The sequence below is a fragment of the Megascapheus bottae genome, chromosome 5 (assembly GCF_031878675.1).
Source record: "Megascapheus bottae isolate mThoBot1 chromosome 5, mThoBot2.hap1, whole genome shotgun sequence".
In the NCBI taxonomy this organism is placed as follows: Eukaryota; Metazoa; Chordata; class Mammalia; order Rodentia; family Geomyidae; genus Megascapheus; species Megascapheus bottae.
In genome coordinates this window covers 68,703,904-68,730,806 of record NC_143513.1, presented here as the reverse complement: position 1 = coordinate 68,730,806, position 26,903 = coordinate 68,703,904, and the positions used below count along the sequence as shown (strand labels likewise).

At 41.7% G+C, this 26,903-nt stretch overlaps 1 protein-coding gene across 1 annotated transcript; it reads right to left on the bottom strand.

The window, feature by feature from the left end:
- Positions 1-1,825: 1,825 nt before the first annotated feature.
- On the bottom strand, positions 1,826-26,903 carry Cpa2 (carboxypeptidase A2). Its single transcript, XM_090333305.1, has 11 exons — positions 26,737-26,903; positions 23,005-23,086; positions 22,103-22,237; positions 21,489-21,584; positions 19,865-19,966; positions 17,698-17,796; positions 16,134-16,244; positions 14,529-14,619; positions 12,275-12,474; positions 8,191-8,275; positions 1,826-2,024 (listed from the first exon to the last, which is right to left on the bottom strand). Exons 1-11 carry the CDS (start codon positions 26,799-26,801, stop codon positions 1,837-1,839), a joined length of 1,254 nt encoding a protein of 417 aa, XP_090189431.1. The 5' UTR covers positions 26,802-26,903; the 3' UTR covers positions 1,826-1,836.

The window sequence follows — 26,903 nt, the reverse complement described above, 5'->3', positions numbered from 1 at the left end:
TTGACAAGGTGACCAAAGGGTCTGGATAGATCTGAACAATGCCCGGACCTTGCTTCATTAGTATTGAGTGAATGAACTCAAGTCCATTGCTGGAGCCAGACGCAGTAGCTCACGCCTGTAGCTAAACAGGAGGCTGAGATCTGAGGATCAAGGTTCAAAGCCAGCCCAGGCACTAAAGTCCAAGAGACTCTTATCTATAATTAATCACTAGAAAATGGATAGTGGGCTGAAGCTCAAAGGGTAGAGCAGTAGCCTTGAGCTGAAGAGCTCAGGGACAGTGCCTAGGCCCAGAGTTCAAGCTCCATGATGAACCAAAAAAAAAAAATGTCTATTGCTGGGCTGGGAGTCTTGCCTCATGGTAGAGTCCTTTCCTAGCATGCATGAAGACCTGGGTTTGATTCCTCAGTACCACATACATAGAAAAAAGCCAAAGGGTGCTGTGGCTCAGGCGGTAGAGTTCTAGCCTTGAGAAAGCCCAAAAACAATGCTCAGGCCCTGAGTTCAAGGCCTAGGACTAGCAAAAAAAAAAAAAAAAAGTCCATTGCTAGCTCTACAATGCTACACTATTGAGATGAAAGGGTTGAGCTGCATAGGATGGCACAAATCTGTAACCCTAGCAATTAGGGAGACTGAAGCTGGAGGAACACACATTTGAGGTCAGCCAGTTGGGCTACATAGTAGGTCCCTATAAAATATAAAACAATTTTTAAAAAAGGATGAAGGGGGCTGGGAGTTTGGCCTAGTGGTAGAGTGCTTGCCAAGTATGCATGAAGACCTGGGTTCGATTCCTCAGTACCACATACAGAAAAAAGCCGGAAGTGGCTCAAGTGGTAGAGTGCGAGCCTTGAGAAAGCTCCAGGACAGTGCCCAGGCCCCGCTTTCAAGCTCCAGGACTGGCAAAAAAAAAAGGATGAAGGACTGACAATACCTTGAAAATACTACGCTAAGTGAAATAAGCCTGATACAAAGGGTAAACACTACACGAGACAAATTCACGGAGAAAAAAGCCAAAGTATTCAGTACTGGATGATCAAAAGATTCTGGAAATGGATGCTGTAAAGGTGCAATAACATTGTGAATATACTGAATGCCACTTAAAACAATCAAGAGAGCCAGGAGTGGGGCCTTGAGGTAGAGTGCTTATCTAGTCCTGGGTTCGATTCCTCAGTACCATATACAAGAAAAAGCCAGAAGTGGCTCAAGTGGTAGAGTGCGAGCCTTGAGAAAGCTCCAGGACAGTGCCCAGGCCCCGCTTTCAAGCTCCAGGACTGGCAAAAAAAAGAAATCAAGCTAGGTACCAGTGGCTCACACCTGTAATCCTAGCTACTCAGGAAGCTGAGATCTGAGGACTGTGGTTTGAAGCTAACCCTTGCACAGAAGTCCATGAGACTCTTACCTCTAATTAGTTACCCAAAAAGCCAAAAGTAGAGCTATAGCTCAAGTGGTACAGCACTAGAGAGCTGTACAAAGAGAGCTCATGGACAGCACCTAAGCCCTGAATTCAAACCCCAGGACCAGCACTAAAAACAAAATGAAACATCAGGAGGCTGAGATTCGAGGATCACAGTATGGAGTCAGCCTGGGGAAGACAAGTCTGAGAGACCCCTATTTCCAATTAACTAGCAAAAAGCTGGGACGGGAGGTGTGACTCAAGTAGTAGCACATTAGCTCAGGGACAGTGCTCAAGTCATGAGTTTAAGCCCCAGGGCCAATACACAGACACACATACACGGAAGAAATAGTATTCTCAGATTCTGATTAGAAAACAGAACAATCACAGCCCAGTTTTGCTTTAAATCAAAGATTTTTTATTATGTCGGTCTACTCCACAGATCCCTAATAGGGATGATTTTGCACATGCTCTATGATGGTCTTCAACCCAAGCCAGGTTTCTTCCGCAGTGGGCAAGATCTGTTTGGCTGGCAAGAGGAAGCCATAGTAGCCTGTATCTCTCAGCTCAAAGGCAAATGAATATTTGATGCCAGAATCATAGGCCCAGTCAATGCTTCCACCACTGGCTTGGTCTGATAGACAAATAGTAAGAATAAAGCCTTATTACACTCTTCCAACTATTCTCTTAATATAACTGCTAATCAGACCCCTACATACCCAGGCTGCAGGAGCAGACATAATTTAATAGGAAAAAAATTACAAGAGTAATTTGAAAAGCAAAAGGTCTTATTCCAATGGACCCTGTACTTAGCCTTTCTGTGGTGTTCTTAGGAGCCTTTGACTTTACCCACCCTTCTGGAATCCTGCCTGCTGCCCCAGTTGGCATCTTCTTCAAGTTGCCTGGCCACACCACTTCCTTCATTAGAAGACACATTGTTTTCTCTCGTGGGAGAAAATGTAGTGAGAGATGTGGTTCCAGCCCTCAGAGGATTCTCAGTCTAAAGATGGAGCAGGCTCTGCTCTAATGTCAGATCTGATCACCAACAGCACCTTTGCTGATGAGTTAAGCCAGTACAATAACATGTGCCAGTGCAGTGACTCACAACTGTAATCCTAGCTACTCAGGAGGTGAGATCTGAGGACCAAGGTTCAAAGCCAGCTGGGAACAAAAGGACCTGAGACTCTTGTCTCCAATTAATCACTAAAAAATGGGAAGTGGGGCTTGGCTCAAGGGGTAAGGCGGAAGCCTTGAGCTAAAGAGCTCAGGGACAGCACCCAGGCCCAGTTCAAGCCCCATGACCCACAAATGAATGAGTGAATGAATGAATGAATGAATGAATAAATAAATAAATAAAATGTGCACCTGAGAAATGCCTGGCCACTGATGGAAGCGATGAAGGAAGGTGGCATCCATCTGATCTATGAAGGCTGAAAGCATTCATGACTTGAAAGAACTGAGCAATGGACTGGCCCTGAGATTCCCTTCCAGGAAAGTCAAGTAGAGGTCAAAAGGAGGATGTGGCTAGGACACTTGAGGGAAGCCATGTTGTATGTCTGAACAGAGGTTTGCCAGGAAAGAGAGCACTAGAGGCTAATATGAATTGCGTTTTAAGTACCCCTTATCCAAAATGCATGAGACCAGAAATATATTGGATTTGAGACATTTTTATAAACTTAATTAAGGTATCTTGGGAAAGTCTAAACACAGAATTCCTTTATGTTTCACATATACTATTTACACATCACTGTATATTTTGTATAATTTTTTTCTTTTGTGTCATGCTTGTGATTGAATCCAGGGCTTCACAAGCACTCTACCACTGCGCTATCACCTTAGCCAAGAGTGGGTGGGGATCAGTACTGGGGCTTAAACTCAGGGCCTCATGCTTACCCAGCAGGTGCTAGACCTCTTAAGCTATACCTTTAGCTGTACCTGCCATCTAAGGTCATGTGGGATATTTTTTTTTTGCCAGTCCTGGGCTTGAGGTCGTGGTCTGAGCACTGTCCTTGGATTTTCTTAAGGCTAGAGCTCTACCACTTGAGCCACAGCACCACTCTGGCGTTTTTCTATGTATGTGGTAGCATGGAATTGAACCCTGGTCTTCCTGCATGCTAGGCAAGCACTCTATCACTAGGCCAAACTCCTAGCCCATGTGTGAAAATTTTACTTGTCACGGATGCTCAGAGTTTTGAATGGTGATGGGAAGAGAAGGGAGGGGGGACTGACAGAGGAGCTAAGTCTCATCAAGGGCTATGGTATGCATATGTGAACATATCAAAACGAATCCCACTTGCATAATTAATTGATGCTAATAAAAAATGTGGGGGTAGCAATGCTTGTTAAGTAATGCACCTTCTATCTGGCAAATATAATGGAACCCTTCTAGTACAATAAAAATGTATTAAAAACTGGGGGAGGGAAGTTTTGGGTTTGGGAGCATTTTGGATTGTAGATTTTGGATGAGGGGTATTTGACCTGTAATGCTGAGAGCTCATGACTTATGACTTAGTTTTTCCCCACAGCGGCCATCACAGTGTCAGTAAATAAAATGCCAAACATATACTAATTTGAACTGGGTACCAAGTTATTACCTTATGCCTTCAATGTGGTTACATCCCACAGCTAATGCTGCTAAGAGGGGCAGAACGGATCAAACACTGGCTTCACACTGAATCCTGACCCTGCCAATCAATAGCTGGTTCCCTTCCAAATCACATAGCTTCTTGAGTCGCAAGATGTTTCATTATCCAATAGGGATGATATATTCAATACATAGAACAGTGAGAATTAAATGTGATAATGAATGTAATGATAAGGATTATAACATTTGTTGAGTGCTCATAAATATGTTAGGCACATGTTAACTTAGCACACTTAATCCAAGATAGGTACTAGTACTGCTTCCATTTTACAGATGAGGAAACTGAAACTCAATGCAATTAAGGGAGGGAGTTACAATAATATATATGCAGATCAGGTATTCAATACATGTCAGATATAATTATAATCATTCTCAATTAATGACTAGAATCTGGTCAAGTGAGACCACATGAAGAGTCAGAGCTATCTAGAGAAGAGCAAGTCACCAGGCAATTAATTGATTAGGAGTCAATGCTTTTATAGTACTCTAGAGTCATATTTCACTCTAGAAAGAATACTTTTATTCCATGTGTCATCTTTCAAGCCTCTCAACAACTCTTTTTTTTTTTTTTTTGTCAGTGGTGGGTTTTGATAGTGCAGCTCTTCAAGCCTTTTCTTTTCTTGTCCATCATGGGACTTGAACTCTGGGCCTGGACATTGTCCCTGAGCTCTTCAGCTCAAAGCTACCACCCTACCCCTTGACCCATAGCGCCACTTCTGTTCTTCTGGTGAGATAAGAGTCTCATGAACTTTAGTGCCCAGGCTAGCTTTGAACCGTCATCCTTAGATCTCAGCCTCCTGAGTAACTAGGATTACAGGCGTAAGCCACAGTGCCCGGCTTAAAGCCTTTCTTAGGTGAGAAAATGCAGCTACCTCTCAAGTGGCCAGAAAAACAGACAGTCAACTCATAGTTACATACCAGCCTGGGCTAGAAGGTAAAAGGTACTCAATGGGACTGGTCCTTAGAGGCAGTGTTTGTCAGTTAAGATTGGTTAAGATTGGGCCGGGAGTTTGGCCTAGCACACATGAAGACCTGGATTCAATTCCTCAGTATCACATACATAGTAAAAGGTGGAAGTGGTGCTGTGGCTCAACTGGTAGAGCTCTAGCCTTGAGAAAGCCCAAGAACAGTGCTCAAGTCCTGAGTTCAAGCCCCAGGACTGGCCGAAAAAAAAAAGAAAGATTGTGCAGTCAATTTTAGAAGAAATGAAGCCAGAATTTACATTAATAAATGATCAGCTTTCAAAAGATCACACAGCATACCTTTGACTGATAATTGCTTATTAGATGGATGTTTGATCAGCTTTCAAAAGATCACACAGCATACCTTTGTCTGAGAATTACTTATTGGATGGATGTTAATTTGTGTGTATGTGTGTGCTAGTACTGGGGCTTGAACTCAGGGACTCACACTCTTGGTTAGCTTTTTCATTCAAAGTTGTCATTCTACCAGTTAAGCCACACTTCTGTTTCCATAGTTGCTTATTAGAAGTGTCATTGCTATCTCGTCAAGAAAAATATACTAGCTTCAATCTTCAAAGGTCTACCTTATTCACAAACACTTCCAGGGTAAAAAACTACACTCATGGAAAAATGACAAAGACCCATTTGCTGGCTGAAGTAGTATACGACATCATTCAGCTAACATTCTGGGCTCCACCAAAAGACACTGTCAGCCACCCAGACAAAGACATACACTCTTCGGTCTTAAGTTGTCATCGTCATGTTCTCAAGCTAGGTCTACCTGTCTGTGCCCACTGCCACCTGGAGAACACCCTCCCCCCACCATAAAAGTGAGGATAGGTCCTCATAGAACAGGACTTAAAAGGTCTTAGCAGCTGGGCACATTAGTCTTCCCAAATACCAGCCGAACATATATGCTAAAAGAGCTCCAAAGCTGTTTATTCTATGTAATTTAGTCTATTTAATTCTATTTACTTGCTTTGGTAATATATTCCCAAAATTCCATCTAATAGGAAAGATAGTTTATAAAACATATTCATAGTGCAACCATTTTTTTTTGGTCAGTTGTGGGGCTTAAACTCAGAGCCTGAGCACTGTCCCTGAGCCTCTTTGTGCTCAAAGCTAGCACTCTACTGCTTGAGCCATAGCACCACTTCCAGTTTCTGAGTGGTTAATTGGAGATAAGAGTCTCATAGGGATTTTTCTGCCCATGCTAGCTTTCAACTGCAATCCTTAGATAGCTAGAATTACAGTCAGGGGCCACTGGCACCCAGCTTCATCAAGTACTATTTAATATTGAAATAATTCAAAACACAATAACCACAGTTAACGACCTAATGGAATAACAAATGCCTAGAAGGTAAATATATAACACACTGCATGAAATGATACTAATGTCAAGCAGCTGAATATAAAACATAAGACATTGATTCCAGTTGGATAAATGTATGCATGTCCATTTAAAAAAAATCATTGGTTAAATTGAAAATAAAAATAAAGCATGCTAATCATTGGGTTCTTTTATCCCAGGCAGGTTTTTTTAATACATCAAAATAAAAGAAAAAAAAGAAAGAGACAAAATTAAAAAAAGAGACAAAATCAAAAAACCATACTCTAAGAAAAGACAAACTTCTATGACATAGAGTACCAGATCAGTAAGTTTTACATTTCCATAGAGTATGCTGAGTGTAAAATAGCATCCCTTTACTGTCCAAGACTTCCATTAGGAAAACCATGGTGACTAAGTGGCTACCAAATAGAACATTCCCTACTTCCAATCTGTCACTTACTGCAGCCACCACACTGCTGCTGCTAGGATGCTATATCTCCATATAATGCTTTAATTCAGTGCCCTACTGAAAATCACCAGTGGCTTCCAGGATCCTCTCAGTAGATAGCAAACCCTTAACCATACACACAAAAGCCTGGATTCCCTAGACTCACCATATTACACCTTTTATTCCAGCAATCGCAAACCTACCTGAAATTCCAAGAGCCCCTCATGCAATTTCATATGCCTATGCTATTGGTTGTAACTAGTCAAAAGCATTCTTCCTCTTCCCTTTCTCTAGCTATCTGATGATCAACCTCTTCCTATATGAAGATTCTGTCACCATCAAATCCCTGCAAATTCATGTTTTTGTTCCATATATTACCTACCATTGTACATATTGTTCTGTCCTCCTAGTTATCCCTCCTATTGAAAAGTAAGTTGTGTCTTTAGACTTGGCATAATAGATAGCACAAACCAGATACTTCATTAAGTAAACTGAATACAATAGATGCCTATTACAGGAACCAGTTTTCAAACGATCCTTGGGTATAAGAGCACTAAGGAACTCTTAAGCACTTATCTGTGTAGTCTTGCTTTATCTATAAGGGAGAGACTGTTCCTTTGAAGGATTCAAAATCTATACCAGGATACAAGGGAATTTCCTGCAGCACTGTACTGTAATCCCTCAGACAGTAGATCACCAAACTTATTCTTATCTCCTATATATTGAATAGACAAATGGCTTCAACTATAATTTCTATTGAATTTTCATTTTTGTTTTAGATTTTGAGCCCAAACCTTGTACATGCTAAGTATATGTTCTACCACTGATCTTATCCCACCGCCAGACCCCCACCAGCCCCAACAGGAGAATCCCTAAGACTCTTAGCTCCAATTAACTAGTAAAAAGCCACTACTATGTGGTTCATATGGGTAAAGCACTGACCTTGAGCAAAGCTCAGGGTGAACACCCAGACCCTGAATTCAAGCCCCAGTACCAGTACAAACAACAACAGAAAAATGGAGGGGGGAAGGAGGGCCAAGAATGGAAAGCCTTCAGCTTCTTGGTAACTATTTTTGTGTGGGGGGGGGGCCATGGGGCTTGAACTTGGCCTAGACGCTGCCCATGAGCTCTTCAGCTCAAGGCTACCACCCTACCTCTGGCTTGGGCGTTATCCCTGAGCTCTTCAGCTCATGGCTACCGCCCTACCCTTGAGCTAAGCCCCACTTCCAGTTTCCTAGAGATTAAATGGAGATGAGTCTCAGGTCTTTTTGTGCCTAGACTGGCTTTGAAGCTCGATCCTCAGATCTTGGCCTCCTGGGTAGCTAGGATAACAGGGGTGAGCCACCGTGCCCGCCCGGTGTTACCTATCTTCTTAATGGATCACTTGTAAAAACGTGAGCACAATAAGATACTTACAAATGACTGAGCAGATTGGTCCCACTTCATATTTAGTGCCATGCAGGCCAGCAAGAGCCTGTGCAGCCTTTTGGGCCACTTCATCCTAGAGGGAAATAACCAAAGAAAGATGAGAGAATAACAGATGTCTCAAGAACTTGACTGCCCAATAGATGAATCTAGACTGGAAGCTCTGGTTAACTAAGACAGAAGCATATACCATTATTGTTTCATTCACTTTCACTGAGGAGTAAGCCCAAGAGTACTTTTTTTTTTGTTTTTTTGGCCAATCCTGGGGCTTGGACTCAGGGCTAAGCACTGTCCTTGGGCTCTTCCTCAAGGCTAGGTGCTCTACCACTTGAGCTACAGCACCACTTCCAGCTTTTTCTGTATATGTGGTACCAAGGAATCAAACCCAGGGCTTCACGCATGCCAGGCAAGCACTCTACCACTAGGTCAAACTCCCCAAGAGTACTTTTTTTGACTTTAGAATACAACCTGAGTAAATGCCAAGTAGTGGAATTGCTGGGTCATAGGGGAGCTTTATGTTTAGTCTTTTGAGGAACTGCCATACTGCTTTCCATAGTGGTTGAACGAGTTTGCACTCCCACCAGCAGTGTAGTAGTGATCCCTCCTGACCACATCCCCTCCAGCATCTGTTATTATTAGTTTTCTTGATCCTGGCCATTCTACCTGGAGTGAGGTGGAATCTTAGAGTTGTTTTGATTTGCATTTCTTTTATGACTAGAGATGTGGAGCATTTCTTCATGTGTCTATAGGCCATTCTTATTTCTTCTTCAGAAAAGACTCTCTTTAAGTCTTTGGCCCCTCTTTTAATGGGATGGTTGTTTCTTTGGAGATTAGTTTTGGAGTGATTCAATTTTTTGAGCTGTTGATATATTTTAGATATGAGGCCTTTGTCTGTTGTACGGTTAGTGAAGATCTTCTCCCATTCTGTAGGCTTCCTAATTAATTTACTAGCTATGTCCTTTGCCATACAGAAGCAGTGCCACTTATCCAGCCTTTCTCTGATTTGTTGTGTTTCTTGGTCCTTATTAAGAAAGTTTTGACCTGTGCCAAGGAGGCCTAGTGTATCTCCTATTCCTTCTTGTAAAGTTTTCAATGTGTCGGCTTTTACCTTGAGGTCTTTGATCTATTTGGAGTTAATTGGAATTTACCCCATCATCCAAAAACAAGGACAGACTAAATCCACTAGCACAACGATGTTCATTGCAGCACTATTTACCATAGCAAAGATATGGAACCAACCCAGATGTCCCTCAGTTGATGAGTGGATCAACAAGATGTGGTATTTATACACAATGGAATTCTATGACACTGCCCCATTTGTAAGGAAATGGAAAGACTTAGAAAAAATCATATTAAGTGAAGTAAGCCAGACTCAAAGGAATATAGGTCCAAGAGTCTCCCTCATTTGTCATAATCAGTAGAAACCTTGGGCTCTCCTAGCAGAGATTTACAATAGAACAAAATCTAGAGACATAAGGCCAAATAGTATGACACTAAATGTAAGGACCTCCAGGATAAGGAAACAAAAGCCATATAATGAGCGCTTGTCTTTAATGTACTATGTTATCTCTCATCTCTTTTGCTATCCCTTGGTTATCTCATATTGTTACAATATTTCACCTTGTTATCTGATATATTTTATATGTGCTTAATTGGTTATTTGAAATTAGATAGGGAAGGGGGAAATCAAGATGAGCGGAGGAATGGGGGGAGGGAAATGGGGATCATATCATGAGAAAGGGTATCAATGTTTGTGAAGTAATGCACCTTCTATCTGGTGAATATAATGTAACTCTTCTATTAATTACAATTAAAAAAAGAAATACAACATGAAAACCTTCATTGTTTGTTTGATCATCTAGGTGGGTTGTTTTTTGTTATTGTTTTTGTTTTTGTCGGTTGTGGGGTTTAAACTCTGGGCCTGGATATTGTCCCTGAGCTTTTGAGCTCAATGCTATCACTCTACCCCTTGAGCCATGGCTCCTCTTCTGGTTTTCTGGTGGTTAATTGGAGATAAGAGTCCCTCGAGAATTTAGTGCCCAGGCTGGCTTTAAACCTTGATCCTCAGATCTCAGCCTCCTGAGTAACTAGGATTACAGGCGTGAGCCACCATACCCAGCTGATCATCCAGGTGTTTTAACCCTCCAAGTTCTATTATTTTACCTTTCCTGGTTCAGGAGTGTGGACAGAGGGGACTACAGAGGATGCATACTAACTACAGGATATACCCAGAAAGTTGAATTTTTTAAACTCCATCCTTATTTTGGTTTATTTCCCTGTGATTGTCTCTTTTTCTAAGAAGTAGAGCTCAGCAATGTATTTTCCATTACTTAAGGGTTCCAATTTTGACTTATTGAGGCTTTACTGTCCTTGCTAAGGATAAATGTAAGGCCTTGAACTTGGGTCCAAGAAAACAACTCTACAATTACCAGATGGAGGGAACCTGGCTCAAATGAAGCCTCAGAGAGCTGGGGGAGGAGGTGTCAGTTGTCAATGAGCCCAACATGAGTCAACACCATGATGCTATTGCCAAAAAATTAATGTGACTCTCAACTGCATTAGTAGAAGCTCATGTCTGGATGACAGCTCCTTATGGCCTTTCTGCTCTGGTTAACCCACAACACAAGATTCACATTTATCTTAGAATCTACCCCTGGAAAATACAGGCAAAACAAATCATGTTCAGAAAACAGCCATGAGAATGGTGAGGGAATTTGAGTTATTAAAGAACTTGGGGTGATTTAAACAAAATAAGGCAAGACAGCAGAGAAGCAAGTTGCTAGTCATTTAACTGATGGATCTAACTCCCAAAGAGAAATATGTATGCTCACCAGCACAAGCTAATCAGCCAAAGCTGGTAGAAGAGACATAGAGAAAAGGTTTTAACTCTCTATAAAGTCTAAAATGAAGTGTTTGTGGGTTACCCTTGTTATCCAAGCTGAAATCTGTGGATTATAGTTCAAAGCTAGCTCAAGCAGACAAATCTGTAAGACTCTTATTTCCACTTAACTACACACACAAAAAAAAGTCCTTTACCAACCAACTGCCAACATAAAATAAATTTCATGGAGGTAAAAGCCACCCACTCATAGCTCATTGACTATCTGGTTTGAAAAATGTAAGATTATCTGGGTCTATTAATGGTGTATTTTAGGATTATGGGCAGAAAATAAAAATATATGTTCTTTTTCCCTACTCTTCTTTGATAATAGTGAATTCAAAATCCTGAAAACTGCCCTACAGGCCTAAACTCCAACTGATGAGATAAAAGATATGTCTGAATTGGAATAATCTATTCCATTTTTGCCTAGGACTGCTGCTGATAATCTATTTGAAGATAAAATATCCAAAAGGTCTTAATTCTGGGCTTCTCCCTAACATATAAGTTTCGAAAACCAAGCCTAAAAGCCAGATTGGGACTATCTTCACATTCTCTTCAGCTGGGGATAACTGTTGCTCAGTTGTGTACAGACTACTGAGAAGTCACCATCTGATATAAAGCTGTGGCCAATTTGATTATTTTTGGTAGGGGAAAAGTGAGGGAAAGAATCCAAGGAAGAAACAGAGTGTCTTGAGCCCTACATTGTATACCAGGACATTGTGAAGTACAGTACATTGTCGTGGCAGATCATGACCCCAAGAAAGTAGCTTTAAGTGAGTTGCCGAGAGCACTGTTACCTAGCATGGAGCATCTGTCCATCATTCCAGTCTCAGATACAAATTCTGGTGAGGTTTTTATTCCACTCAGCAACAGAATTAAATCAGATTACTAAAGCTCAGCAATGTTCTATATAGTGCAACTCTAACTCAGAAAAAAAAGGAAGAAAAATAAAAACCCATATTTTTTCTTATCTAAAGTAACAATAATTTGATCAATTTAATTTCATAAGGAAACCAGTTAGGAAAATCCAAACTTTGACAACATCACAATCTTCTCAGTAGCTGAGTTTATGCCTCATCACCTTTGAGACCTCTAGGTAGTACACCATTTTCTCAGAGCCCAGTCTTTATGACTGCAACTTATTTGGCCAGACAATAAATGTTGTTACTAGGCTAAAATGTTTCAGAAACTTACCAGCTCATTGAAGTTGTCTAACTTGGTACATTTATATCCATAAGGAAACATGAGCAGTTGGGAATAGCTATGGAGGGTAATGAAAGCCTTAACTTGTCCATGGCTCTTGATGAAGTCCACTATGGATTTCACTTCAACTTCTGAGTTGGCTCTAGGCCCATGGTATGAATCAGAGCAAGGGGAGCTGCTGGCTCCAGGCCCTGGTGAGAGGCAGAAAAGGCTCAATAAGAACAGTGAGCTGTAAGAAGACACTGAAAGGAAATGTCTTATTACATCCATCGAGAGATTCTTCCCCTGGAAATCAGAGCAAGATTATCCTTGTGTTAGATGAAGTCTCTTCCTAAGGTCATAGTATAGATTCCTAACAGAAATGATTCTGGACACAGCTTTTCTTTTCAAATAAGCTTATTCTATATGGCAGAAAGAACTTTCCAATTAAATCATCTCCTCTCAATGGGAATTGTTGGAAAGGAAGCTAAATTTAATAGCATAGATGAAATTCCTCCATTTGGGTGGGAATTTATCATGTTCATTCTTCTGAGACATCTGCCAACTTGTAGAGTCCAGGAACAGAAGTTTCTATGCATCCCTGTTTCCAAGTCACAACGCCACAAATGCAAAGAACCTCTGACACCCTTTCTACAGTGAAGAAATCACAAGCATATTTGACATGGCCACCATTGGCCTTGATTCTCTTCACAGCCAGTGTTGCCTAAGGCCCAGTGGGTTAGGTCACAGCCAGCCTGCAGGGGCTTGAAATGCCAGAGAATCTGTTAGGAGACAGGTCAAACTTAAAATTCCCCAAGCTCCCTACTTTATAAATTAAAGTATACATACAACCTCTGTCATCTTTATTTTTTCTTTGTTTGTTGGTCATGAGGCTTGAACTCTGGGCCTGAGCACTGTCCCTGGGGTCTTCAGCTCAAGGCTACTGGCCTACCCCTTGAGCTACAGTGCCACTTCCAGTTTTCTGGTGGTTAACTGGAGATAAGAGTGTCACAGACTTTCATGCTGGGCTAGCTTCGAACCATGATCCTCAGATCTCAGCCTCCTAAGTAGCTAGGATTACAGGTGTGAGCCACCAGTTCCCAGCCTCTGTCATCTTACATTAAAATTAGATAATATGAATATTTCATGCCCAGTGCCAGGGGATCATACCTGTATAATCCTAGCTAGTCGGGATGCTGAAATCTGAGGATCCCAGTTTGAAGCAAGCCCATGCAGACAAATCTAAGAGACTCTTATCTCTAATTAATTAGTAAAAAGACAGAAATGGAAGTATGGTTCAAATGGGTAGAGTGCCAGACTTGAGTGAAAAACCAAGCAAGAATGCAAGGCACTGAGTTCAAACTCCAGTACCAAAACACACACACACACACACACACACACACACACACACACACACACACACACACACAGGCACACACACAATACAAAGGAAGGATAACATTCCTGGGGTGGAGGGAAATGGCACAGAATTGCTGGGCATTGTTCAATATTTTTGGTGTAGTACTTTATTTTTCCTCTATACAAAAAGAAAAAAATTGTATAAACAATGAGGACAATTACCACTCATGCTTATTCTCTCAGATTCCCTCCTGCAGTCCTGTTTCAGTTGGGTAACTCTCACTCATTCATTTCTTTTACAAATGCTGAATGATTGCCTTCTATGTTGCAGATTCTGTGTTAGGAATGCTACAGAGAAACAACCCAGCTCCTCCACTTCCTGTAATTGTAGGCTAGGGAAGAAAATCCAAACAAATTCTACTTCCCCAAAGAAGAAGAACTACAGGTCAACAAAATCAGAACAGCAAGATAATATTTTGATTTCAAATCAATTTCTTGATCCTATTTGTACTTCTTTTATAAGTTTTCCTCCTCAAAGCACCCATAGATGATGTAATGCTTTTCCTCCCAATAGATCTTAACCCCCTCTAGTGGTTGATGAACAGCTTCCTGATCTCCCGCCATTGTGCAAAATGTGGCTTTCTCAGTTCAGAAGCTGAACACTCCTTGCTTGCTACAGCTTGTGGGAAAACTAAGATATGAGATGAAATATATTAAAGGCTGCTCAGAGCTCTGTGACAGCCTTGCACTCCTCTGAAGAGAATTTAGTGGAGTGTTTTTCAAGGAGGTTTCTTAAAATGGCTTGAATCTTAAGTGGACTGAGCAGGCTGCACTGCAGAATTCTGTAAACCAGTTAGCTGGCCAGACAACAATCTGACCATCCCTGAGGATAAGTCCCTGTGCTCACCTCCAAAACCTGCATCCCAGTTCCGGTTAGGGTCCACACCAACACAGAGGCTGCCTGACACCTTGGATCGGGTCTTTCGCCACATGCGATTCTTGAATGAAAAGAAAAAAGAAAAAGGATACAGAAAAAGGATATTTATTTAGCCCAATAAAACAGACAGCCCCTTTTTGCATTTCCTTGTTTTCTATCAGAAAATCCCCTTTTAGTTGCTGCACTTATTGCCCTCGACCCCAGGCGTGTGGGATGGTCCACATACTGAACTCATTTGGGATTTTTCTCTTATCTTCTCAAAGAAACACTTCTCAAACCATGTTCTATAAAACGCACACAAGTAAGTACCACAACAAAAAAGCCAAAGGAGCCCAGTGCCTGTGGCTCACACTTGTAATCTAGTTATAGGAAGCTGAGCTCTGAGGATTGCAGTTCAAAGCCAACTCAAATAGACCAATCTGAGATTCTTATATCCAACAAACCCCACAAAAAGCTGGAGGTGGGGTTGTGGCTCAAGTGAGAGAGCACCAGGCTTGAGCCAGAAAGCTAAGGTACAGGACCTAGATCCTAAATTCAAGCCTTAATACTAGCTCTCTCTCTGTCTTGGTCTCTCTGCCTCTGTGTCTCTCCCTCACTTTGTCTCTCTGTGTGTCTCTGTGTCTATCTCCATCTCTCTCTTTCTCTGTGTGTGTGTCTCTTTGTCTCTGCCTCTGTCTGTCTGTCTCTCTCTTATACACACACACACACACACACATACACACACACACACACACACACACACACACAAATTAAAGCAAGGGAGAAGAGTTTTGTGGCTGAATATTTTGTGAAAAGGTAAGGCTGAATCGGTAAGGTTACTGCAGAATTACAAAGGTTTCTTCATGCTTTAATGCTTTTTATGATCCTCTGAAAAGAACATGGAGGCAGCATTTCTCACACCTGCCTGTAGAGCCCTTTATTCACAAACTATCTATCTCACACTATGAGTACAAGCATTAGTATGAGTTCCTTTGACAGTGCCACTGCTGTCATCAGCACTCTACAAGAATAAACTTGAAGCTCTGATTCATTTCAAATATTCAAAGGGTCACAATTGCCACAATGGTGTTTTGTAATGAGATTTTTTTAAGGGGGAATAAAACTGTCTAACTCCTTTTAAAGATATTACTGAGGATTTCTTCTAGATTCTAAGTAAAATGCTAGGATGCATTGTACTGCCTACCTAAATCCTACTGCAATCTAATTGTCAGCAGGTAACATCCGCCTCCTCTTTTCTATCAATTCTGCCACAAAAAAAAAAAAAAAAAAAAAAAAAACCGTAGAGATAATTGGAACAAATCTCCTAGGTGACTCCCAGAGAATACTGTGCTCTAATATCCCAGCCTAGCCGCCGAAATGAGCTCCAGCTGAGGCGACATGTAAAGACATCATGTGTTGGAATAAAAGGTGATTATAAACACCTCTCTATGCCTCATGTCAGAGCCACTACTGAGGGTTAGGCATTCTGTTTAGAGTAAATCAAGAACAGAAATATGACTTTTATTTGGTTTTTGAAGTTCCTACACATCTCCCGGAGTCCTTGTGGAAGAAGGAAAAAATGAAATCCAAGCTTACTTTGGTGTGAGAGAATACGTATCCGTCAGGGTTTGTAACAGGCAACAGGAAGATATCCAGGGCTTCCAGAATAGAAGTGATGGATGGATCTTTTCCATAACCAGAGGCGATCTAAGGAGAGACACAGACCTCTGAGCCTCACGGCTTCTTTTTGCTGAGGAACACAGGACACACTAGTAAGACAATGAGTCTTTTTCCAAATATGAACTAGAGCTCACTGTTGATCAGTGAGAATCGGCCAGGTCCGCTGTTCTCCAGTTTCCAGCAGAGTTAATACGCTCATTTTTAAAAATTATCTTGGAATAGCTCTACATAAATATTTCAAGGCAACATGTCAATTTATGAGTACAATGCATCTCTCAATATCACCTCTCCCATCCTCCTTCTCCTTCTCTCCCTCCTTCTCTTCTTCCATGTTATTATGTTAAATATGCCAATGTGCATTCTTTCATTCTGGTCACAATAATTTACTTATATGAAGTAAAAATGAGTGAGCACGGATCCAGTTTCTCTCAAAAGCAGTAACATCCTTCCTATAAATTCAGGTGAAGTCTCTGAAATGGTGAACAATGGTATGTGTGGCTAATAGCAATCTATGAACCAAAGAAAAAGTTTTTAATAATCCTTAATCCTCACCCAAGGTAACTTTCCAAAAGAACTCAGAACCAACTATGTAAACATGTGAGGACTTTGCAAAAGATGCAGAGAGCCAGCTAAATTCTATTCAGGGGAATTACATTTTTACTTGTAATCAATTGCAATAGAGTTGAAGTTTCTGCTGGATTAAAATTTATTCATTTCCTGTGCTCAGCCATCCTAAGGCATTATTATTCAACTGTTAAATATCCATTTCATAATACCCTAAAGGTAAGCGCATTTTAATTGAAGGGAAAAATGTATCAGTCAGTATACACGTGGTTGCACATGCTTGAATGATCTGATGTGGATTGATTTCCTTTGCTCATGAATTAACATTCTGATTTATAGCATGTCATTTTTTAATTACTTAAGAAATACCAGACTAAGTCACACCCAGCCCATGTGCCAGCAAATATGGGGAAGAAAGATATTGCCACATCTTGACTTCAAAATCAGATTTGGGAACTATTCACAACAACCCAAACATCCTTAACTAGTTCCACTTTGGGTCTGTAGATCAAAGTAAACTGTTCTTGTACCTGTCTTTATTTTTCATCTGAGCCTCCCTTCATGACTGTCGAGATTTCTAGCATATCAGGCCTCAGGCCTCGGAGCTCCAAGGAACAAAGTTTTGTTCTAATCTGTTCTTTCATTAAAATCTCACCCTAGGGGGTCTGCCTCACTTTTTTCTATCTCCTCCAGCTTGCTATGTCTTTTAACTGAGAGCCCAGTGGTAGGCACAGAGGCACAGTGCATGGTCTCTTGATGGGACAATACCAGACAAGGTTCTAGGTCTGTTTTCTGCCTGTGTGGTTAGAGAAGAGCTTGACTGAGAACTCCAGCCAGCTCTAAGGGACATAGTGAGCTTACATAGTGAGCCTGACCCCAGAAAGACAAATAAGTGAGGGATTTTAAGCAAAATGACCTTATTTGCAGTCCACAGTGCAACAGCTTGTGTAACCCACTCTCGAGCATGGATCCCAGCATCTAGCCAAATGGCTGGCTTTTGTCCTCCGGTGCTGAACTGCAAAACAAGCCAGGCAATGTAAAGAGCCCCACTGCTGACGGCACCTCAGCCCCTCCTCTTCCCCTGTCCTCTCCGCATGGTCTCCGTGTGATAGAAAGAGGGAGGGGATACAAATATGACACTATGAATTCATTCTTCTCACTGAAGGTTTTTCTTCTCTCCTCACTCCCTTCATTTAACATAAGCTTAATGCAGGCTAGCAAGAGTAACAGACTTCCTCCTTTGATCTTTATTTTTGTTTTTGTTCTTGTTTTAATCATTGCAGATAATGTAATGGCATGATGATTATGTTTATATATTGTAAACTGGGGAAAAAACAGGTTACAGAGCAGGATGCCATGTTGTAAACACTAGTACAAGTGTATGTGTGGGTGTGTGTATGTGAGTGTGCATGTGATTTTTAAAAAGGAAGAGAAATAGAAAAAAAAAGGGAGGAAAAACAATGCTTATGGATACTATTGCATATTGGTGAAATTAGAATGATGGGCAATTGTTTTCTTTGTATTTGTTTCTCTTTTCCAAATGTATGCAAAGACTGTATTATCTTAATTTAAGGATGCTCATGACAATCTTTTGAATGTTTCACACACAAAAAAAATGAATGAATGAAAAATGAGCCAGGATGGCAGGCTCCAGAGTTGCTTTCCAGAGTTTAAACTTTATGATCTAAGTGGCTGGGTTTAATTTGGAACAGTAGCTATGCCAATAGGATGACTAAATAGGGAGGAAAAAGATTATTTTTGCATCATCAACTCCTATCTCTATGCAGCATCCTAAACACAGCAGATAAGGTAAATGAGAAATGCAAATTCTCACTAAAATATTACATTTCCCAGGTGTGGGGAGTTTTAGTTGGAAGTGATTTGTATCTTTTGCTCTAGAGAGTTCAAATGTAAAAGGCTGAGAACTTTCAAAAATACAGAATAACCTCAACCCCATCAAACGATCTAGAAAAAAGGAAAGCCAGGAAAATCCAAATCTATGGATAATCTGGAATTTTCCTGATGGATAATCTGGATTTTTTCCTGACTCAATGGCAGGAAATATAGGGTAAAGGAATGAGAGAGACAGAGACAGAGAGACAGAGAGAGAGACAGAGACAGACAGAGACAGACAGAGACAGAGATACAGAGAGAAAAATGAATTAGCAACTGTATACATCAGGTCAATAAAAAGGCAAATGACTCTTCCCAGATCTGCTTTGGGAAAACCCAGCTCTGGAGAATTCCAGCTGTCCCAGTTAGTCAGTTTGGTTCCCAGCCATAATTTTTCCAAATTTAGTAGGGAGTTGTGACATTACTATCTGCCCCCCTTAACAAACTCTTTCTAGGAAGTCTGAAGAAATAATTTTCACTCTTTTTTAGGGAAAAGTATAAAAGCTTGAAATTACATCAGTACTGTGAGGGCTAACAACTTGCAGTTAAACCTTAGCCTTTTTTCATCCATCATTTTTAAAATATGCCTTCATTTCAGGGCATTTACCTTTGTAGTTTAGTTGCCTGCTTTGGGGGAAGGGCGCATTGTAAAATTGGGGGGGGGGTTAATTATTTGTTTTTCCTGCGCTCAGGCAAATACTGTTGAAGCTAGCGAAAGAAAGGAAGGAAGAGAGGTGGGGGGAGGAGAAACACCAAAGAACCCCCCCACCTTGATCAATCTGAAATACCTATCAACCTCCCACCCTCCCCCTCCCTCCCCTCCTCTTCCTCCCTCTCCTCCTTCCAGCCTGCTTCTCCCCTCCTGGTCCCCTTTCCCCTCCTCCCTCCCCCCAGCCTGGCCCTCACGTCCTCCCCCTCCTCGGCTCCTATTGGCGAGCCCGTCCCCGGGAGCGCATCTCTCAGGACCAGAGCATTAATTCTCTCTGCAGACCTGCGTCAGCCTGCGCAGGAAAAGAGAAAAAAAAGAAAAGGGGGGGCGGGGGAGAGGATGCTCCAAACCAGCAAAGACCGGTTAGGAGAAGGGATCTGAAGGGAAAAAAAGAAAAAGGAAAGCTGCTCCGCAGGCCACGCTAGGCGGATTCTAGAGGAGTGGGGAGCCAACACCCACGTTGTCGGGGGGGGGGGGGTACCTTGAGCACGGTCATGGTCCTGTTTTCAAAAGAAGAGCCAATATTCACTTGGCTCACTAGATCAGGGCGCTCAGCCACGAGGCGATCCATTTCTTGGGAGATCTGAGAGAGAGAAAATATTTGCAAAGCTGTGATCGTGGTGACAATTGTCTCCCCTCCATCCATTCCCTGGGAGGCATGGGTCCCAGGGTCACATCGCTGCAAGAGGTGGGGGTGCTGGGGGTATGGCGGGGGGCGTTGGAATCCCAGCCCAGGGATGCTGACTCATTTGAATAGGAGAAGCCATTTTGCCGCAATACAGGCAATTCTGTGCACAATACAATGACACTTGTCTGGTCGGCCTGTAGCTTCCTCCCCCCAGCTTGGAGGTACAGCTTTTCCAGACAGAGAACTCGCACAATAAAACAAACTGGTAGTTAACACCCCAAAAAAAGGCAGGAGGGGTGTAGAGGTTAGTGCCACAAAATGCAAGGGGCTAGTGCAGGCTGAGGGACGAAGGGACACCAGCCCCAGACAGTCCCAAGCCCCAGGCCACTCCAGTTCGGATTTTCAAGCCTCATTGAAATTCTGTATGTCCTCCAGGCAGCCAGGCTGTGTCTACTGCTGGGACTGAGACCAACCTGGGCGCACCTGAAGAGCTCCTAGGATAAAAACAGCTTTGCCAGCTGTTGCCAATGCTTGCCATTCCAAGGACCCAGGCCAGTGTGTGGGACCAGTAAAGATGAGAGTGAGTCTTGTTTCTTCCTCGTGCCAAACTAAGATAAATATATATATATATATATATATATATATATATATATATTTACTGAGGGAGAGACTTGCCTATATTGTACACTATCTATGGGATATTGCTTCATATTTAAGCACATAGATATTTCTGGCAGTGAAACCAATTAACTAGTCAGGTCAGATTTTAGCCTTCAAATAAGTATAGATCAGAAAAGATTTGGCTAGCAAATAAAATTGAGCAAAATAAATTTCAAAGCTCTTTGCTTTTTAAAATTGTGAATTACAGACTTGCTGCCTACCAGACAACTTTTCTTTGTCTCTTCTCCACCCACCTGGTCCCTTAAGCTCCCAACTTCCATCTCCACACACACACCCCTCTGCCTCCACTCTGTACAGACCTCTGCAGACCTGTTATTACATAGCAAATGCAGCCCACCTAGTATCATGTGACACAAATAAAGAAAGGGACCAAGACCACTCAGGAAAGATAGACAAGTCTATACAAACTTTGCTACCATACAGGCTAGGAGACCCTACCTTTGTCTGGAAGTTAGAGGTATCAAATGGCCCATGAGTGGCAACCATAAACCACAGCTGCCCTATGGGAAGTGCAGGTCAGAAATCAGCATCAAAGTCTTGAGGGGAAAAGTATGGGAAAGCTGTTTGTTAGCTCAGTTAAGACATTCTGAACACTACCATAATAACTGCATGATTATGGGCAAGCTGACTTCAGGTCCTACATTGAACCAATGACATGGATACTGCCTGTGAAATCCTATGGAGACTTGGAGAAGCAAGGACAAAATGGAGAATAATAACTAGATCATTAAGTCACCAGTCCATTCTCACAAGAAAGAATGGCACTTTTCTCTGATGTTTGTTTTGAAATGCCTACCTCTTCCAATGTATGGTAGGCCCCAAAGTTGAAATTACCATTCCGTTCTCTTCTCTGATTTAATAGCATTTCTTCATTCTCTTGGTCCAACAGCGCCTAAAACAAACCAATGATATGTTAGTAGATAGAAAGAATTTCTGTTTACAAGTTTGGAGGGAATCATGATCCTCAATCTCCACTACCAATCTGGTCTCATCTTGTCCTTATGCTCAAGATCATGTCCTTTATCTGGTAGCACTTTGGAAGAAGATGGGGCATTCATGGAAGTGTGACCAATCTGCCACTGCCAGTGTAAGATGACAGTACTTAGAAGAGCCTGTCTTTCTAAGCTAACCTCTAATGAAGAACTAATCAAAGTGTGCTTGCCCCTATTTTAACTAACACTCTTCCATTTGCACTTTACATTTCATGCTGAAGTCTCTCTTTTGCCCATGTCCCTTCAATTCTTTGTTACCCTATTTTACTTGTATCCAGTGCAAAAGGGAAAGAGATACTGCCTCTTTGCCACTCTATCCCACACCCTAGAAGGCCTCAGTGATACCCATGGGTTCCCTCCCTGACAGAGTACTCCAGGCTCAGCAAGCCTCTAGAAGGCTACAGTAAAGCATAATTACCTGAACATCTTCAATCATAATGGAATAATCAATTTTCTGGGACTCCAAGAAAACTTTAACTGCCTGGACACTGACAAAGGGAACTCGGATATGGATTGTCTTTCCTGGGATGGTCGGTGATTTCCAGAAGTCGAGCTGAAAAGGATAAAGGGCTAAGCCAATACAAAGAGTGGGGCTTTCTGGGAGAAATGGATAGTTTAGTATTGATGGATTTCAGTAAATCAATTTGTTACCAAGGTTATTTTGAGCCCACATAATCAGAATCATTATAGAATCACTACAACACCAAAAGAGTTTTATAAATATGTAGTCACAGAAAAATGTGTTGTGTTTCCCTCCTGTGCATGGTTATTAATGTCCCCCTATGACAGACAGACAGACAGACAGGATAGATAGATATTAAAACTAGCAGAATTTTGGTCTTAGCCACTCTGGGTTTGAACTTAGAGACTAGCATTTGCTAAGCAGTCACTCTACCATTTGAGCTATGCCTTCAGCTCTAATGGCAATTTTTAATTGGCACTTAAGTGAACCAATTCATTTCCTAATCAGAAATTAATTAGACATTAATTTTATGGGGGAAATAATGCTAAAGGTGTTCAAAATAACTCACATTTAATATCCAATCTCATTCTTATAATATGCCTGTGAGCTAGGGGAATGGTAAACCTATCATTATTTTTCTTATCAAGGAAATAAGTCATAGGAAAGGAGGGTGGTTTTCCCAGTGTCATGTAGTTGAAACTAGAGCCCAGTTTTTTTTGGAATTCCTGCTCCATGAGTTAACATCCTACATGATCTCAGAGGAGTCAGAATACAGTCCAGAATAGATGTCAATCATCTTGACTGGCAGCTGTCCAGTATTCCCTCTGTGAAACAAAAGCCATTACTAGGACAAATACCTGGAGATGTTCTTCAGCCTCCAGTTGCATCAGACTTTTAATTTGTTCTTCATTGTTTGGGACAATCTCAAGAACTTGGTCTCTAAAGAATATTAACCACAGACATGACCTTAAGAGCAAAACTCCAGGCACTGATTCCTTTATTTTCTGTTCCTATTAGCCTCTGCGTATAAGAGATGAATGCAACAGTCAATAATCTCTTTGACATCCCAGAAGCTAATAAATAGCATACTGACCCACATCTCCAGAGTGAAGAGGTGATAGAATGGCTTTATTTCCTCCAAGGAAATGTTATCTAAATAATAATTAAGAGGCTATCTGCTCCTAGCAGGAAGCTTGCCATTAAAGTTGCCCTTCCTTTAGCTAATGAGAATTTGTCAAGTCACACCTGCTGCTCATAACATTAGCTTTTAAAACGTGTCTGTTCCTGTTTTTCAGAAAGAAGTGTTTTTTTTAAAAAAAAGGATAATTAATTTGGTGCTTGTAAGAGGAATTAGATTCACATCTGGGTAGAGTTAATGTGATTTTTTTTTCTTTTCTTTTTTCTTTTTATTCATATTTTTGAAGCTGAAAATGTATCAGAGCACCATCTGCAAACCAAAATTTTGGACAGGAAATTTTGTGACTCAGACCAATTAAGGTGTACTTGTGCCTCTCCTTACACACACACACACACACACACACACACACACACACACACACACATACACGGAAGAAGGAAGAAGGAAAAGAGGCAGAGAGAGATCTCAAAATTAGCAAATAGGCCAGGAGTTTTGCCTAGTGGTAGAATGCTTTCCTAGCATGAACGAAGACCTGAGTTCGATTCCTCAGTACCACATACATAGAAAAAGCCAGAAGTGGTGCTATGGCTCAAGTGGTAGAGCTCTAGCCTTGAGAAAGCCCAAGGACAGTGCTCAGGCCCTGAGCTCAAGGCCCAGGACTGGCAAAAAAAAAAATAATATTTTAGGGCAGTAGCCTTGAGCTGAAGAGCTCAGGGACAGCACCCAGGCCCAGAATTCAAGTCCCATGACCAACAACAAAAATAGCAACTAGATTCTTAGAGAAGAGTTTGGGCAGGGCAGAAGAGTTAGATTCTTCTATCGCCTCCTCCAAGCAGTCTAATTTCCTGTCTATTTAGGCAATAAGGAAGAAACAGATACAGGGCCCAGAATGCAGGTCTTCTGAAACCAAGCCCTACACATTTCCAATAAACCCTAGTGGAATACGTAAACGCTTCAAGGTTCTGCTGCCTCCAAGCACTCATCTGCCACGAATGCCTTAAAAATTCTTCCACTAGGGGCTCATTACATTTGGTTAGTGCATAGATACCTAAGAGTCCTCCTTTAAGAGGAGGAGATACACGTCTGTAATCCTAACCATCTAGAGGCTGAGATCTGAGGATCACAGTTCAAGGCCAGCTCAGGTAAGAAAGTCCACTAGAGTCTAATCTCCAATTAACACCCAGAAAACTGGAAGTGGTGCTGTAGTTCAAAGTGCACTCTCAATAGCTTTGAGTGATAAAGCTCAGGGTCAGCACCCAGGCCCTGAGTTCAAGAGTTCAAGCCCCCCACAATCTAAAAGAGAGAGAGAGAGAGAGAGAGAGAGAGAGAGAGAGAGGAAAAAGAGAAAGAGGAAGAAAGGAAGGAAGGAAGGAAGGAAGGAAGGAAGGAAGGAAGGAAGGGAGGGAGGGAGGGAGGGAGGAAGGGAGGAAGGGAGGAAGGGGAGGAGAAGATGCTATAAAGAACGATGTATTAGGCTGTCATTTCCTGGTGTGTGTTCTAAGGAACAGAAGTCTTTTGGTTGCTCAACCAAAGGTGGAGTGTGTATGGTTTAAAAAATCAGAGTCCAAGCCAGGCACTGGTGGCTCACACCTGTAATCCTAGCTATTCAGGGGGCTGAGATCTGAGGATCAAGGTTCAAAGCCAGCCCCAGCAATAAAATCCGTGAGACTCTTATAACCAATTAACCACCAGAAAACCAGAAGTGGTGCTGTGGCTCAAGGGGTAGGGCGGTAGCCTTGAGCTGAAGAGCTCAGGGACAATGCCCAGGACCAGATTTCAAGTCCCATAGTTCACACACACACACACACACACACACACACACACACACACACACACAATCAGAATCCATGCTGCAATCCAGATTCTCTCTTATTGTGTTATAATGCATTCTCATTTAGTCAAAGTTCTAGAAATCCTCTAAGTTTGTTTTGCTGTCTGATTTCCAAATTCATTTAATCACTTACTTTGGGGGATCAAATTCATTTGACTATATCATGAGTTCTCTGGAACACTCTTCAAAACATATTACCTAAAACCCTCATAGAACTGTGCAAGCAACCAGGTGCCAGCAGCTCACACCTACTTCTACTACTGCTGCTGCTGCTGCTGCCAGCCCAAGCAGGAAAGTCCATGAGTCTCTTTATTTCCAAGAAAATACTCAGAGAAATCCAGAAGTGACACTGTGGCTCTAGTGGTAGAATGCCAGCCTTGACCACAAAAAAAAAAAAAAAAAAAAGCCCAGGACCAGCAAAAAAAGAAAAAGAAAATAGAAAGAGAGATAGGAAGGGAGGGAGGAAGAGAGAGAGAGAAGAGAGAGAAGAAAAAGAATTGTGCAAGCAAGGATGGGTCTAAAGTTATGAGAACCTGGGCTGAGAATCAAAGCCCTGCTCTTCCTGTGTCTTGAGGTTCACCATCCAGACACCAAATCTGGGAAGCAGGTAAGAGAAATATCTGACACTGACACCTGAGATACATGGCCAAGCATCATGATCTTCCCTGAGATCTACCATTTTTACATTCTGACTACTGCAGGGTAAAATAAGGACAGAGAAATGAAGTTATGGATGATCTATTTGCTGAAAATTCCTTATTCAAAATGGACTCATCCCTGTCACTCCTCACTAAAATGTATTTGAGTTTGCACCATGGGAAAGAAAAGGCCATCTCCAGAATTTATTTCACAGAACTGCCTGCCCTATCTTCAATATCATTTTTATTCAGCAACTGATAAACTGCCAACTCTCACCTTAACCCTAGCTTTACCCAATTACTGCCCCAACTTGCCAATCACCATGGCAGCTCCCACAGGCACTTAAAGGGCCAATAAACTTGTACTCAAAGTCGCTTGCATAGATTTCTCTGTCTAAACAAAAACCCATAACCTTTCCTTTGTTGTCTAAACATACCAGAGTTCAGCCTGGCCTAAGCATGTGTGCCCCTAATAGCAATTCTGTTCTTTTTTTTTTTTTGGTCAGTCGTGGGGCTTGAACTCTGCACCTGAGCTCTTCAGCTCAAGGCTATCACTCTACTACTTGAGCCACAGTGCCATTTCCAGCTTTCTGGTGTTTAATTGTAAGTAAGTCTCATGGACTTTTTGCGCCCAGGCTGGCTTTGAATTGGGATCCTCAAATCTCAGCCTCCTTAGTAGCTAGGATTGCAGGTTTGAGCCACCAGCACCAGTCTTTAGTCTTGTTCTTTAGTCTCAAAGAAACGTCCTTTCATTAGCAATCCATTTCTGTATTCTCATAATTTTCATTCATTTTTCCTTTTCAATGTCATTCATTTCTTTTTTGATCACCCCCCATTTCTCCCACCACAATTCTCCCCCACACCCAGCCAAGAGAACTTTGAGAACACTTCAGCCATACACCCATTATCCTGCAATATCCAATGTGAGGCTCCAAGAATGCGGTAAATGAACTTCAAATGAGCACCAGAGAGCAAAACTTACCCCACAAAGGTTTCTTGACAGTAGATAAGGCCAAAAAGGACACTATATAACAGGATCAACCTCATGGTCAAGGCTTTACTCAAAGTCCAGAATTCAGAGTTCTTCCTGAACTTTTATTTATAGGTAGAACAGCTGAGGCAGATCTGTTGGTCCTCTGAGAATGAGAA